At 46.9% G+C, this 16,241-nt stretch overlaps 1 protein-coding gene across 1 annotated transcript; it reads right to left on the bottom strand.

The window, feature by feature from the left end:
• Positions 1 to 615: 615 nt before the first annotated feature.
• LOC119388435 (uncharacterized) lies at positions 616 to 12,317 on the bottom strand. The gene is made up of 5 exons (XM_049415290.1): positions 12,245 to 12,317; positions 12,068 to 12,171; positions 8,279 to 8,314; positions 3,332 to 3,724; positions 616 to 1,155 (listed from the first exon to the last, which is right to left on the bottom strand). The coding sequence occupies exons 1-5, from the start codon at positions 12,315 to 12,317 to the stop codon at positions 664 to 666; spliced, it is 1,098 nt and encodes a 365-aa protein (XP_049271247.1). The 3' UTR covers positions 616 to 663.
• Positions 12,318 to 16,241: the final 3,924 nt, after the last annotated feature.

Here is a 16,241-nt window from a genome sequence, read left to right as displayed (position 1 = left end):
ATAAGGCAAGACGTTCTAGTGTTGTGGAGTTATTACATAAAACTAAACAAATGTATCGTGACTGGCAGCGCCGCCCATACGCTTATGTTATTATGGTAACGAGTGCACTTCCCTCAAATAATTGTCTGATATTATGGCCTTTTATCAGGTGTCGAGCCCGCACCTACCGTGAGGAGACTCGTTTCGAGAGTATTCACATATCGTACAAACGTTCGTTGACAAAGGCATCTTTCAAATGCCTCGGCGCCTTATTTCTGGTCCCCAATTAATTTTCATTAGAATCCTCACTTACATAATAAAATAAAAAAAAGCAACGAAAAGTGCGCTCTCAAGCGACAAGAACATACTCCGTCGATAATGTTAGCACTGTACATCCTGTCACAAAAGCTCCAGAAGGAACGCACGCACCCAAGTTCTTCCCAACGGCAGCGTTTAGGTGCCTACATCGTTGCGTTTACGTCTCCCTGTATACCGACACGTGTCTTCCCGATGAAATGGCTACAGATTAACTGTACGAACACAAAGTCAGCTTCTGTCTGACGAAGCTGGCGAATGAACTTGATGATTCCGGGCATGGCAGCTGGCTTCGACTTCGCAATTCGTGGTCCCCACCTACGTCACGTGAGAAAAAAATGTAAACACCTGAAACTATGCTACACACGCCTAGCCTCTCCTCCTGAAGAGCTGCCCGATGAACTTGTTGATGCCAGCTTGTGGCGTTTGTCCATCTCCGGCGCCAAGCCCGACGCGGCCAACGTGCCAGTTGGCCGGGTTGACGAGCTTCAGCGATCCGCGCACCAAGTCGGACATCGCGAGCATTCCGTTGTTGACGGCCAACTGGAAGCCGTCGTACGCCTGCAGGAGGTCGTGACTGGCCGTTGGGAGGGTGCTGCCAGTGGAGTTTCCACTCGGGTTTCCACTGTTTGAGAGAGCCAACGAGGCATTCCTGAGATTGTGTGATAGCGCGGTCACAAATTCCCTCAGTAGCCGCGTGCTCTCGGCTCCCTGTGTGGCCATCCTTCGCATGAGCACAGGCAGAGCGCCGGTCAGGTTGCGCACCAGCAAGGTCAGGTTGCCCCTCGTCTGCTCCGTGAGCCGCGCCACGTCAGTCCTGGGCAACGACCGGGTGACGTTTTGGATGTTCTTCAAGTCTTCCTGCGTGTGACCAGGGGAAGCCATTAAAGGGGCGGTGCCATCAAATTTCGAGGCTATAACAAGCCTGTTGTGGGTTTCCTCTGTATGCAAAGACATTCCACAGGAAGGGTCGGACACAGCAAACGTTTAGAATATATTTTAATTCACTTCCAAAGTGTACCTAAATGCCCATTCTCCCGATCGAAACCCATCGCTAGCGCGCCAACACTGACGTAGATCTGTAGGATTGGCAACGAAAGTTGTAGTGACGTCACACCATATCTGCTGCAGTAATGTGAGTGACCTCCGGACCTCCGCCACTTCCGCAACGTACGTACCGACGGTAGTGAACTAGAATATATTCTAGTTCACTATAGTACCGGCAATGCATCGGTTGCTACATCACTCGCCGAGTTTCGATCGCTTCCTGGCTAAGTGCGTCAGAGCCTTGTGTGGTCACGTGACCACGCCTCCTACACTTCTACGTCACTGCCCAACCTCAGCGCCCAGAAACCGAAACCGAAAGTTGTCCACATCAAAAGGCGATATTAAATTATTTAGCGAGAATACATTAATCTTGGTGCGTGCATCATGCTTCCTTGAGCTATAGGAAACGCTTACAGCAAAGAACGCGCAAGCCACAAATTTGGTGGCACCACCCCTTTAAGTCGATTATATCAACCCTAAAACAGGAATCTACGCGTGGCAGGAGCTCAAAGAAAGACGAAGGCTTGAAGAGACCGACAGAGCCAATGTTCCAAGACTTAGCAACCTTAGCTATCGCCTTCCTTTCCAGTGTAGTGCGCCTCTTATTTTGCATTCACTTTCTTCGCACCCTATACTATGCACCAGGCCCGTATTCACAAAAACGGGTTAAGCTAATAATGTTCGCAAGACAATATTTAAGCCGATCACAATGCTGGGCAGCGAAGCCGGCAAACTAACGCGAGAAAAAAAAGAGCATTTATGAAAAAGAAGTCTGCTGAATTCAGCCCCAATTTTTCCATAGTGAGGCATACGTATGCACAAATTATGCTAACGAAAGCAGCTGATTGCCTGACGACTAATACTTTCATCGAAGCGTTGAATATATTGACATTACTTGTGCGGCAAGAGAAAGCGATAAAGGAATCTAATTAATGTGAGATGATACCACAGTGGTAATTTGCTTGGAAGAGGAATGCAAGTATGAAACCATACATCACAAGTATATATAAATGCACAACGGCAAGCAATAAAGCGTCATTGTTAGCTCGAAATAAGCAAAATGCAATAAGTGCTACCTAATTGTTGAAGCTAAATAGCACTAATCTTTCTAGTTTGCCCGTATGTATCCGAGCTGCAGCGACTACATCACGCTGCTTTGCGTCCGCAGCTATAGCTATATAGCTATATGCTAAGGATCATGCGAGTGCGTAACTCTCAGGTAAGTTCTTGTATATCCATCCTCGTTAATACTTATAACACGCATGTTTATGCGTTTTCAATTTGTCACGTAAAAGGCAAAGACGCGAAGCGAGCGAGCGCTGCTGTTGCGCACGCGAGACAGCAGCGTTCGCTGTTGCGAAGTTTAGAAGCTAGCTCTCGAAGCACTCGTCTCCATGTCTCATCGCCTTTTGCACCTACAAGCTCGAAACGCAGGAAAAGTAATCAGGAATCATGTAGCGGGCCGCGTCATCTTTTGGGCGCTAGTTTTTGAGAATGCAACACAGAATTTCATCTAGGAATCGCCGCAATTATGGCAGTAATTAAATGTTTAAGTAATTTATATTGGCTACTTATCTAAGCGGTGATAAGTAAACAAGCTTGCCAGTATGCACGAGCCTATACAATGCCATTGATCGCATCTTCGTACCTCGTTGCACTTTTTTTTAAATTAAATTGGTCCTAGTTAGCAGGCCCTACGCTGCATATGGCAGAGAGTTCTTTATAAGACGTTCGCTAAAATTTTGCTTGATTGCAAGGCTTGTTACATCTGCCATATATACCCATATTTCTGCAAACTAGAAATTACTGCTGACGTCGGGCGCATATAGTGAGCGCATAACAAAAAGTTATACAGAAACAATTCCCATACATGCACGCACTTTGTGATCATGTTATGATGTTTATGATATATCGTATCTGCAAGTGTTTCTTTCGGCCAGTAAATCCGTATGACCTCTCCGATCAGCATTACAACATTCGTGTCACCAACCTGGAAGCGATGCACGAGCTGATTGGCCGTGGGCGTCATGGCATTCACGCCTGCCGTGGCGATGCTGTTGAATGTTTGCAACGTTCGGTTGAAGTTATGCACCACTGTCTGCAGAGCGGCGCCCGACGTCACCGACTTGGACATGTTGCGGAAGGCTTCGCTGGCCGACTGCAGTGTTCGCTGCAAGGGTTCGATGCCTGACGCGCCACCGGAAGGTGGCAGGCGCAGCCTCTGGAAGCTGTTTTGCAAAGCTTCGAGGTTCTTGACGATGTTGCCGTTCAGCCGGTGAAGCGAAGACAGGTTTCGCAACGCAGGTCCCAGCTCACCGACGTCTCTGATGCGCAGGTGATCTGTGATATTTGACTGGACGCGGTCGTACAGGTCCCTAGCGCACTGCGATCGAAACAATAACAGGCGATGCCATGAACGATGATTAGGCTATGGCTCAGATTGGGGAAGCTAACTTGGTATAGTTTGCGCAGAATGGAGGCTGAATTTAGTAGGTCGCATGTTATTCTTTAGTTTTTATTATACTCGCAGAAGCCGCGCCATTTAAGGCCTTCGGCTTTAATAGCGTTCCAAGAGACCCTTTCGTGGAATACAGGCACGTAAATGGTAATTGGAAAGCGCCACTTTCGCCCACAGGCGGCACCATAAAAGGAAAATAAGTGGTGTTATACTATATGGTCAGCGAATCGTAGGTTACTGAGATACTCTCCATTAACTCTTATCCCTAACTCTTCCCAATCTAGGGCCCTGAAAACCTCCTGAAAACACGCGGTGAATAACATTGGAGAGATCGATGACATTGCATTGATGAGTAACGCGGGAGACGAATTGCAGCTCATGATTACTGAACTGGATAAGGAAAGTAGAAGAGTAGGTCTGAAAATTAATATGCATAAAACTAAAGTAATGTGCAACAATCTTGGCAGAGAACAGCGCTTTGCGATAGGTGGCGAGACACTGGAAGTTGTAAAGGAGTACGTCTACTTAGGACAGGTAGTAACCGCGGAGCCGAACCATGAGAGTGAAATAACTAGGAGAATAAAGATGGGTTGGGGCTCATTCGGCAAGCATTATCAAATCATGAATGTTAATCTACCACTATCCCTCAAGAGGAAGGTATATAACAGCTGCATCTTACCGGTACTCACCTACGGAGCAGAAACCTGGAGACTTACAAAGAGGGTTCAACTTAAATTGAGGACGACGCAGCGAGCGATGGAAAGGAAAATGATAGGTGTAACCTTAAGAGACAGGAAGAGAGCAGAGTGGGTCAGGGAACAAACGGGGGTTAAGGACATCATAGTTGAAATCAAGAAGACAAATGGATATGGGCCGGGCACGTAGCACGTCGGCAGGATAACCGGTGGTCATTAAGGGTAGCTGACTGGATTCCAAGAGATGGCAAACGCGTGAGGGGGAGACAGAAAATTAGGTGGGTAGATGAGATTAAGAAGCTTGCAGGTATTACGTGGCAGCAGAAAGCACAGGACCGAGTTGATTGGCGGAACATGGGAGAGGCCTTTGCCCTGCAGTGGGCGTAGACAGGCTGATGATGATGATACTATATGGTGGTTTCTTTTTATGACTAAGTTTGTAAATTATATGTATACGGTGCCTATTTCAATGTTCAAATTTCTGCACAGTGAACCAACCAGTGAACATCTGACATCTCAGCGCATCAGGTACAGCACCAAATTGTATCTTTCTATAGAAGAGCTTACAAACTGATTCCAAGGTAAGAAGGCATATTAATGTGGGCGTAATCAGTACGCGTGCGCTAGTATTGAAGTATAGTCTCCTGAATAATCCATTTCATTGCGCATGTTGCTTAGATCATTGCAGCGCGTTTTTTTTTTCAGCTCGCTTGGCATAGTTTGAAGTGAACGACAGCGCGTAAAACAAGGGCGACGACAGCACGAACGACATCAGCGCTGGTGAATAAACGAAAGAAGGGGAATTTTAAGGGCTCGTTTTTCTTTGCTAGACACAACATTAATTAGAACCAACAGACAAGAAACCCAACGAAAGTATATAGGGGATGTTATTTTGTAATAATTATGATGTAAATGTGAAGAAAGTAGAGTGGAACGAAGAGATAACTTGCCACCGGCACGGACCGAACCTGCGACCTTCAAATAACGCGTCTGATGCTCTACCGCTGAGCTACGGCGGCGGTCGTCCTCCCGTCCACATTATGGCGTATATATGTGCATTTAAACCTCGGAGTGTTAGTAAGCGCCGCTAGTAGCCATGACGGCGAGTGTGGAACATCCTTTTTCTGCCTGCTCGCGTCACTCGGTCCCTGCCGGCGGCAAGTTATCTTTTCATCCACTTTCTTCACATTTACGTCATACTTACTATACAAAATAACATCCCCTATATCAGCGCTGGTGTCGTTCGTCTTCTCTTCGTCCTTGTTTTACGCGCTGTCGTTCACTTCAAACAATGCAACACCACCCAGCCCAACGTCGTACCCTCTTATCGCTTGGCATAACGGGTACGTTTACAATGACAGCCGTTAACGTCGAAAACACTAAAAAAAAAAAAAAATAGCGCAGCTTGCACTGAGTCTCGCAGGGCTAGGGCACACCAGAGCTGGTGGGCACCTGGATGGTCCTGGCTTGGCTAGGCTTTTGCCCTCTCACCTGTGTCTTTCCCACCCCTCGCTATTCCATACTTTGAATGGCTATGCATGCTCTCTTTTTTATCTTTTTAGTCTGTGTCTTTTTCTTTCTCTCTACGTCTATTTGTTTCTTTGTCTTTCTATGTTTTTCTGCCTGTCTTCCCTTTCTCTCTCTCTCTCTGCAGTCGTTCTCTCGCCTTCTTGTTCACTTTTTCTTCCCTTTCTTTACACCTATTTCTCTTTCTGTTTCTCTCTATGTATATGCTCGTTCTCCCCTCCTCCTTTCCCTCCTCCACACCCTCGCATCCCTTTGCCACCTCCTTACTATACTATACTACACAAGGTTATGCTGTGCTCTGCTAGCGTGCCTGGATGGCTGTGTGGTTACGACGCTCGTCATCGGATGGTAGGGATGCGGGGTCGAATCTGGCCTCGCCAAGAATTTCTCTCTTTCTATCTTTCTCTTTCTCTCTCTCTCTGTACTCGTTCTCTCACCCATCAGAGTTACTGCATCCCACGCCGGACAAATTCATGCACGTGCTCCGGGAACGAAGAAGAAGAGGAAGGCGGTGAAGAAGAGGACGGAGAGAGCGAGCGCGTGCCGGTTCCTGATGATGGTAATTTTCGATGTACGACGCACGGTAATCATCGACCATAACAGCTCTGCTGTCAAACTCCTATAGCTCGTATGTGCCACAGAAATTCGGCATATCCCACTACTCACCACAATGGTCCGCTTAAAATTAACAAGGGAACCCACGGTAGGCAAACACCGATTATAATAATATCTCGGGTTTAACGTCCCAAAACCGCAATATGATCATGAGAGACGCCGTAGGGGAGGGCTTCGGAAATGTAGGCCACCTGGGGTTCTTTAATGTACACCTAAATCTAAGTACACGGGCCTCAAACATTTTCGCCTCCATCGAACATGCAGCCGCCGTGGCCGGGATTCGATCCCGCGACCTTCGGGTCAGCAGTCGAGTGCCATAACCACTAAACCACCGTGGCGGGGCGCGCAAATACCGATTAGGCGCCGCACGTTTCAGCTTCTCTTGTTCACCATCAGTACAGAGTGCTTGGGCAGTGATTGAGCACGTGCCTGTTCATGATGATGATAATTTTCCATCTACGACACGCGGCAAACCTCGAGCTTAAGAGCTCTGTTGTAAAAATTATGTAGGTACAGACCACATGGTGTCTGCATACAGGAGCGAAGGGGTGGGGGCCAACCATGTACAGTGTGGTCCACTGTTAGTGGGAACTCGCGATCGCGTGGCCGGCGGCCCGCGTGGCGCAAACTGGCGGCGAGATTTGTAAACGCGGCGCACGCGCATAAAGGGCGGCGTTTGCCGCTGTTCGTCTGCTACTTTCCGCCCCTGCCCTCGGCGAGCGCTGGACAGCGCTTCAGTTATTCAGCGGTGCGATTCATGTAGCCGCCACTCTACGTGCGCCTCGTCGGCTAATCAGAAGGCAGGAAAAAAAACGTGTTTGTTTTCTTGCTCTGGTTTTTCGCCAGTTTTGATGCGATCCGATTCGCGGCCCCAGCGGCCGAATTTCGACTGGGGTGTCCCCAGCTATGGAATTCTGTAAAAGTGATATTAAAGCCTGTCACTTTGGTTGGAAACCCTTCTCACCATGCACATGAGAGGCCTAACTTCAATTGAGTATAAGTGCGCATTATGAGGCAAACTGCGCAAGAAAACGTCGACAAAGTACGGAACAGCACAAGCTCATGCGCTTGTGCTGTTTTGTTCTCCTTTTGTCGACGTTTCTTTTTTTTTTGCGCAGTTTCCCTCACAATGAATCACCAACTAGCCCAACAGTCTATTCTTGTAAGCGCTCACCGATAAGTTAGTCGTAAGCTTTCAACATGCTGCTCGCACCAGCCGGCCGCTTTTTGTAATAGACAAGGAAATTTATTCCCCATGCAGAGATCATAGCAAGCTTGTCATTCCAACCGTAGAAATATGGAATTTCGCTAGCGCGCGCCGAGCGCTGGGTCGAAGAAGTAGCAGACGACGCGGGACACGAACCGCCCTTGTGATCCTACGCGCATGCTCCGCGTTTCCAAATCACGCCAGCAGTTAGCGCTCCGCGGACCGCCGGCCGCGCGCTCGCGTGTTCCCTCTAAGAGTGGACCGTACTGTACCTTCGAGAGGCTTCGAAATTTAAAGCAGGCTTCACTTCAGACTTTTGCTGCCCATTCTAGCTTCCAGAAACGCATTTTTATAGAGGGCGAGCAAGGCATTAAAACGTAAAATTGCATGTAGTTTCAAGCCTGTTGTCAGCAGAAGCAAATCAACGAAGCTTACCTTGTTGAACTTGACAATTTCTACGGAGTTGTTGCCCTGCAGAAAGAGGTTGACATATACATTGTTACCATTGCGCCTGGGAAACTTCAATTGGAAGCACGTCAATAGAAGCAGCTATTCACCTTTGTTGCTCCACGCTGTAGGCACTGCGTATAGTGGAGAGAAAAAAAAAAGCAAACAGAACGTGTTAGTGAATGTTCACGATCTTCGTATTGGAGTGGCGCAAGCATTTCACAGAGTAACGGCAACCCCAACCTAAAAGGTCCGCATTCTTTCCATTTACAATGTGGGCCTTTAAGGCCGGGTGGCCGCTGGTGGCTAATTTGTGCCAAATTGGCTGCTTCACAACCCTGTCTGGCGATAAAAATTTCATGTTGGCTCTATGGCTACTTTCTGGCCACTTCTAACTGCTAAACTGGAGCCATTTTTTTATTATTTGAGGATAAACTAGAAAGTAACCCTAAAGCGTAGCCATCGTCTCCAAGCTTTTCTGTCGTGTTAACCGATGCGCGCGCATGTCCTGCCCTCACGAGCGGGCTGCTGCTCATCGAGGTACCCAACACGCGGCAGGACTAAAGCTGCGTGACGAAGTTGCGCGCATGCAAGCGCGTGGCTATAGCACACTGCTGACGCTGCGCACCAGTTTTTAATGCTGATTCATAGCGCTTGTGAACTTGACAAAAAAGAGATATACGCAACAAAATGGCTGTTCATCTTCAACCAGATTTCACTACTTGAAGCCGGCCTTGTACTTCGTTCTACGGCTTCAAGGAAAAACACCTTCAGCTTTTTTAATGTTCCGACTGAGTCGTTGGCCCAAGATTACTTTGGCAAGAACTCTCCCTATTGTAGACAAACAGACTGCAGGCGACCTGAACTTAAAATAATTTATCAATTTATTTGCAACTTGCCTGTGGCCAAGCAAGAGGGAAAATATATTGTGCTCTTTATTCTACGTTCTGACTTATGCAAAATTATATTGTTTATTGTTCGATAATAAAAACTCTATTCATAATATCGCTTTTGTTCTATTTGGCTATAAATGTGGCGCTAAGATTAAATGAGGTGGCTACTTTGGGTACTTTCAGCTTGAGTTTTGGCTCTTTTTCAAATCTGTCCAACGGCAACCCTGCTTTAAAGCAATAAAACTGAACTGAGCAAGTACGTCACATAGTCAACTAAGGGCCGCGCCCCTTTCCTGGATTGAGGAACAAAGTGTGAACAGCTAGGTTTCGCGTGGTACATTGTGCAGACCCTTCGGACGTTATCACTGAAGAGTTTTAATGCTGCAGGTGTTTCGTCTGCTACGTGAGGCACTGAGGATGACTCTTTGAAGATGCCAATGAGTCGCGTCCTAGCAGCGGCGGCAGAGATACGGATAAGACTTCGAACAAGCGCATCACTGGACAGACTTCAAGAGTTTACCCGTTATAATACCAGGTTTAACGTCGTTTTTTGCATGTATGAACCGAAACTTATATTGGAAACGGCCCAGTTCCATGTAAATAAATGGCCGCACTTGGTCAAAGCCGCAAAATGGTCAACGGTATGACGAACGAGAGACAAAGAGAATGGAGTCCCTTTCAAAACTTCATATCTCACGTATAGACGTCAGACTCTGGAGTTTCCAAGATGTGGGGCGCCACCTGTCGGAGAAGTATTGAGTAGTGCATAGACCGACTCTCTCGCATAGTTTGCTATGGGACCAGGTGCAACTAGCGAGTGCGAAACAACGATTGAGCTTAATATCGCGTGTGTTCGCGCATTTAGCACTCAGAACGAGAGCTGTGAATTGCTCTCCGCTAGTCGGACTCGCCACCGAACCGTCGTGAAGTGCTTGCTGGATAATTCGCCTGAACGACGGCGAAAACAGCAGCAGACGAGAGCCCTCCGCACGCTACGAAGAAACTCCGCAAAAGACGCACTGTTGCGTTGTGAATTGCCACGGACGTAAAAGACTGAATAACAACGTTCAGTTTTACCGATTTCCATAGCTGTCGTACGAAGAAGAAAGGCGAGAGCGCTGGATACGGGCCGTTACGAGCGTGTTGGGTAAGCGAAGTACCCGCGTTCTCCACAGCCGGTGGCATGAATGTGTGGCTCTGCTGTTGTTTTGCGTAGCCCTGATGCAAAACCGTGGTAACCTTGACTATGAAGCCCAGCAGAGGCTCTGACCGCGGTGCTTGTCGTGTAACACGAAGTGAGCAGCTATAGAGGCAGACTGGAGACGCGTGATACGCACACCGCGACGAGTTGGTCGTCACAACACAGCATCGCAGACGTATGTACGTTTTGAAGGCTCAGAGTTCTTGTTCTAACTAGCTAACACCACGTGCGTCATACAAGTAAATCGCAGAATGTTGGTCGTGACCCCCTTCAGGTTTGTTTCGCCCGTGTCCTCCGCGGTTGCCGTAGCTATCTCGGAGGCCACGGTTTTGCCTTTGGTTGTACCCCGCGAAAGTGGACACGCGCGTATCCCCATTTGCAGTACATACAAACGGAAGACGACCATCAAGAGACCATTTGAGGATGCGTAATAAAACACTCCAATGCACAGGAAGCGAGAGATGAATTAAGGGAGAATGCAACTAAAAAGGCGAAAATCGCCGGGCCCATTCGCCCCTGACGAACCGAGTTTTGTACCACTGATCGTAAGATGCATAGCTAAGTAAATTGATCGTGTATGTAGGTACTTTATCGCTGTGACATACGTATATACCCGATTTTAACGCATTTAGGCTCTAGAGAACGGATGTCGGAGGGCTTGCCTCGAACTCGGTGTCGTGTGATGCTCGCTTGTACTTGCGAGTTGCAGCGCGCGGGAATAACTAAAACTTATTTTGCATCGTACTCGCAGTTCGCTTTGATCAGCTTCCTTTGTTTCTGAAGCGTGGATTGGCGGAAGAAGCTTTCCAGGTCCTTGATTTTCAGGACACCGCGCCTCGACACCAACGAAAGAGGAGGGTTATATTGCGGCCTATGCACATTCGCTTGCGGGCGGCTCTCTTTGCACTACCCAGTTAGGGCGAGGGCTACGATGAGGGCGCTGGTGGCGGTGTTTTTCGCAGCGCCGCCTGGGCAGAGTCTGACGTCTATAGCAGTAGCTAACATCTTCAGGTGGCATTACTTTTAACTGATCTGTTCCCTTTGTGAATACTTTAAGCGACTCTTCTATCAGGACCCCACGAAAGAAATTACGAACTGCGGCCTACTTCTCTGGAATGATAATTTCGCGTAAAACGAAATATGAGTGGAAACAGCCTCTGCAGGCAAAAATAAAACTGTGACAACACAGAAGAGGATTTTGTTATCATTCGACAAGCCTCTGTTATGAACCGTAGGCGAAATGCATGCGTCCGTTGGTTTACTGCCAATAATAACTGCGCGTTGAAAACGAAGACGAAGGAAGAGGTACAGACATCACAGGCGCTGACTATAAAATGGAAAATTTACTGCCGACACGACTCAATACAGACTTCAACTACGCATGCGCCTGCAAGGAATTGAATAATCATGACAACGGGTTATGGTTAAATTGATTGACACAAAATGACCACACGAGAGAAAAAAGGAAAATTGTTAAGAAACAACGAAATCGGTGTGGCAGTCGACTATTACGAGATTGCGCAATCTACAGAAATTATGCTTTTTTTTTCTGGAGTTCTATCTAAAGCTAAATGACTGTCTGTTGGATGCATCGTTTTCTGAGCTACACGTACTGAACCTGTGAGACACGTATACGCTTGGCGTCACCTACAGAGCGCCAAGCTTCGAGAGCAGCTACGGTACCTTTGAGAACTCTTGAAAGCCATGCGTGGTAATTTCGAAGCTGGTCCCGTTGGCCAGGCGAATGTTATACTTGGGGGCACTTGCGTCTTCTTTGTCGGATTCTTCTGCACACGAGTGAAGGTGCGAGACAAATAATAATGATCACGGCGGCGGAAACGGAACGTGGAGAGCACTTACCCGACCTCGATCCAGCAATAAGAATGGCTGTTACTAGGCAGAACTTGAGCATGTTGGCATACGTAGCCGCCATGGCAACGGTTTATCTGGATGCAGGGCGACATATTGGTATTAGTGTCTACAATTATGAATGCTTATCTCGCAAAAAGAAAAGGCTGCAATGAACACGTATGACCAATAAAGGAACACATGGGACGGCCAGCTTAACAAGATCGACGCCCGAAACATAAAAGTCGAATGTGAACAACCTAAGGTTAAATGTCCCACCCAGAGGATATTTGCATAGATGTTCCAACCAATTGTATTTTCTCATTTTCGTGACGTCAAGCACCTTTGACGTATTGCAGGTAGGTGATTTTTTCATAAAGACACATGTGCGTGCGGCTCGCTTTCGGTAAAAAAAATCTTTCTGGCAAATTTCACCTAAAATTCCGACAGCACTAGTCGGGGAAAGATAATATTTTAAGTAGGGACGACTAAATTTTAATTATGCCTACTATTTTCAGCGAAAAAAAAAATACTTGCGCACATGAATAGTGGCGGGCGCGTCGCAGTTCTGGGGGCGGAGCGTGTATTTCATCTTAGGTTGTGACCAACTATAGTCTCGTTCTATTCACTGAGGGCAGCTGCGACATGCACGAAATTCAAACCATTACGAGCCGCGAAGCTATATTTGTCCGGTGTCTTTTTTCATGCTGATCATCGATGATGATGATCACAGCGCGACTGCGGAGAAATGAGGAAAATGACTGAAAAAAAAAAGGCTGTTAAAAGGTAAGAAACAACTGTCGCGCTGTGTTCATTGTCAAGGAATAACAACTAGCTCGGTCCCACACCTTGCTTCGGTTCGACTACGGCAGTGAACAGGTGAGTACGTCCTCGTAGCTGTTGTTACAAGTCGTAACGCTGTCATCTTTGAGTTACTGGTTCGGTAGAGAGAATGAGATCACGTTTATGTCTCAATATTTCAACGGGCGCCCATGACTGCTTTACCGCTGTTATCACTTTGTCATTCCAATATCTTCCAATATCACGGAAATTTGTTGCCGGCACCTCTTTGCGTTCCCATGGAGACTCAGTTTTTGAACCTGCGCGTGCCTTTTTTTTTCTTTTGCCTCCTCGAACGCAGTGCGTCCAAGTTTGTCGTACCAGTTAATAGGAAATATTCTCGTTCTTGGCGATAACCCCGTTTTCTCTTTATCGCCCCTGTACCAAATGCTTTCGTTCGCGACGTCGTACATAACGGGAGCGGAAAATTCAGAGACCTACTTTTTTATGCCGAACTTAATTACAGCAATAGGAAGTATTGGAGCTCATAGATGGATGCTGGAATCTACCTACCCCTGCTTCTGCTAACTCCATAGAACAACCGGCGATAAAACCACTCTTTGGGATATGGCGTCTCCAGCGGCACATATACAACCTATATTCGCAAACAAAGCTAGAAGCTTTTTTTTTTTCTTTCTTACAGCGACACGTTTAGGGGGAGGTCAGCAATGAAGTTTAATGGCTGTGGCGGCAAAGCCTGACAATGTTGTGCCCCAACGGCTCTGGCGCTGAAGCCGTCACTAAAGAACAGGCTGTCAGAACCGCGCCTGAACAAGTTTTCACCAATTGCTACTGCATGCAATCGAGGCCGTGAGATAGTAGGGTGTTTCAAAAAGGGTGTAAAAACTCGCTGGTTTGTTTTCGCTGCCTTTTATCTACACATAAATTGTGTGAGCGACATCTATCTACGAAAGCTTTCTTTGATTTTTTATTTTATTATAATGTCTTAAACGACAATTTTGTCCCCGGAAAGTTCGCGGCGTTTCGGCAAACGGTGCGGCAAACGATACGCTATGCGCGCTCTTGAAATATACTGAATGGTATCGTCGCCCTAGGGCAGGGCTGCGGAGCCTACACAGCTTGCAATGGGATTTTTAATGGCACAATAGCTGCCCGGGTAATTTCTTCACTATAAGAAAAAACAAAGAGTACTTGTTACTCTTTCTGGTGAGTCCATATTTGCCACATATATGACTGTATATAAAGATATACGTCAACTCTCTTGCCACGGCTCTCCGATGAGAGCACAATAATCGCGAAAAAGATTTCACGTGTAGTTTTTTAGAGAGGCTATTATGGGACAAATTAGGAGTCACCAGAAAGAGTAAAATGACTCTCTTTTTTGTGTATTCAATGGTGCACTGAACTGTAATTCGCGCAGTGGTCACATAACAAGAAAAAGACTTTTCCTTCGCAAAGCACGGCCGACACACGTGACGAATCGGCCATTTTTGCGGTCTCAATTAAGTTAAAGCGAACGCGAAAAAGAACGAAACTGTGCGATCTTTCGTTTTTCGTTGTAAATCGAACGCACACGTCAAGCTGTATACCAGCGACGACACCATAGTAGTGTCCGTGTAATTGAACCCGCTTTTCCCTGTTGCATGTTCCGATTGGACGGCGACCGCCGGCAGCGCTTGCGAATGCACGTTTGTTTTATTAAGGAGCTTCCCCATTATTAATGTTCGCAAGTACTTGCTCACATATTGAGTCGCGATAAATTGTTGAGTCTTATATCAACACAGGCTCGATGCCGTTTGGAAAATCTGAAAAACTTTAACGCCGCTATTTATGAAAATATTTAAACAAAACTAAGTTTCAAATCAGTGCAGGCCAAAGCAGTGCGGACTCGCAACATCGGTATTTAACAGGCACGTAGCCAGAAATTTTTTTCGGGGTGGGGGTGGGGGGGTTGGGGGTGGCGTTTAACATACTTTATGTATGTTCGTGCGTGAGTGTGTATGTGTTCGTGTACATATACGCAAGCAAAATTGAATATTTTAGGGGGGGTTTGAACTCCCCCCCCCCTGTCTACGCACCTGGTATTTAAGCGGGGAAAGTCACTTTTCATCTCTTATAACGACAAAAGGCGGAAGGTTTTACTCTCTGTAGTGGTCGTGGCCTTTCCTTTTATTCTTCGCGGAGCTCTAGTTTCAGGTAACACTTTTGCATTGAAACATCAATGATCGCATTTATGAAGAGAAAAAAAGAAGAAAACGCACAACATTGGAACTTTTTGACCTTTCGAACACCCGTGAATCTTTTGACGCATTTCCAGCAGCGCCTGAGTTTACTCGAAGATGACAAACATATAGTGACCATGTTTTAAGATTTTTTCTTAATGACACCTAAGACAAAACCCCCATAGTGAAACTTCGCTGGAGCTCAGAGGCACGTAGAAGCGTTTCCATAGATTTTATGAGATCTTTGATGTGAACAAATACGCGAACAGAGTTCACGATGCTACGAAACTTGCTTCCCTCGTCGGAGGCATTGCGTCTGCGGGCACACCTTGTTTTACGGCTCTGAAGCCTTTTACGGCTTTCGTTACAACACGTCCTCAAAGTCAACAACGATTGCGATGATAGCATATACAGTCATCTCCGCTGGCAAAACATGAAATGGTTTTTTTACTAAAATGCGGCCCGTGGGAATTCCAGAGAAACTGACATTGGCCCACGCTGCAGCTATTGAGTTCTGGGTCATCTTCCCCATATTCTACAATCAGGTGAAATCACAAGTGGCTCGAATTGCATGCAATAATACGTAAATTCCTTTTTTGTGTGTTTGTGTGTCTTTGGTTACCGGTCCAGAGGATTCACTGAAGGAATGACACTTAACAAGCCGATTTTTTCGTTTAACTGAAGCAATTACCTTAGTCGAAGCGCATTCGCACCTGGGGCTCCCTTCTTTGCTGCATGCTCTCCTCCCTACCCTCTCCCCAAGTCACTATCCCCCCCCCCCCTTCTGGCCCCGGCATTTATTGGTCGCCTAAATTTTTTTCTGGGTGGTGGTGAACGCTATGCAATGCACCGCGCCTCGAGGACGCTCGGAAAGTCGTGCATAACCGCCCTGTGCCTTTCCTGACTTACTTTTTTTTTTTTTGTTGGCCGATAGTCTATTACGGAGCGCCCTATTTCCGTGCACAAGGAAACGGGCCAGTGGCTGT

The sequence above is a fragment of the Rhipicephalus sanguineus genome, chromosome 1 (assembly GCF_013339695.2).
Source record: "Rhipicephalus sanguineus isolate Rsan-2018 chromosome 1, BIME_Rsan_1.4, whole genome shotgun sequence".
Classification (NCBI taxonomy): Eukaryota; Metazoa; Arthropoda; class Arachnida; order Ixodida; family Ixodidae; genus Rhipicephalus; species Rhipicephalus sanguineus.
Note: the sequence above shows the minus strand (reverse complement) of the source record. Positions and strands in the feature narration are given on the sequence as shown.

Excerpts from the sequence above, each read along its gene's own strand:
- LOC119388435 (XM_049415290.1), bottom strand. The coding sequence starts at position 12,317 with ATGGCGGCTACGTATGCCAACATGCTCAAGTTCTGCCTAGTAACAGCC. Across the intron at positions 8,315-12,067 it reads GCTTTCAAGAGTTCTCAAAG|GGCAACAACTCCGTAGAAAT; the intron begins GTACCGTAGCTG and ends CTCTTTCTGCAG. Across the intron at positions 3,725-8,278 it reads AAATTGTCAAGTTCAACAAG|TGCGCTAGGGACCTGTACGA; the intron begins GTAAGCTTCGTT and ends TTTCGATCGCAG.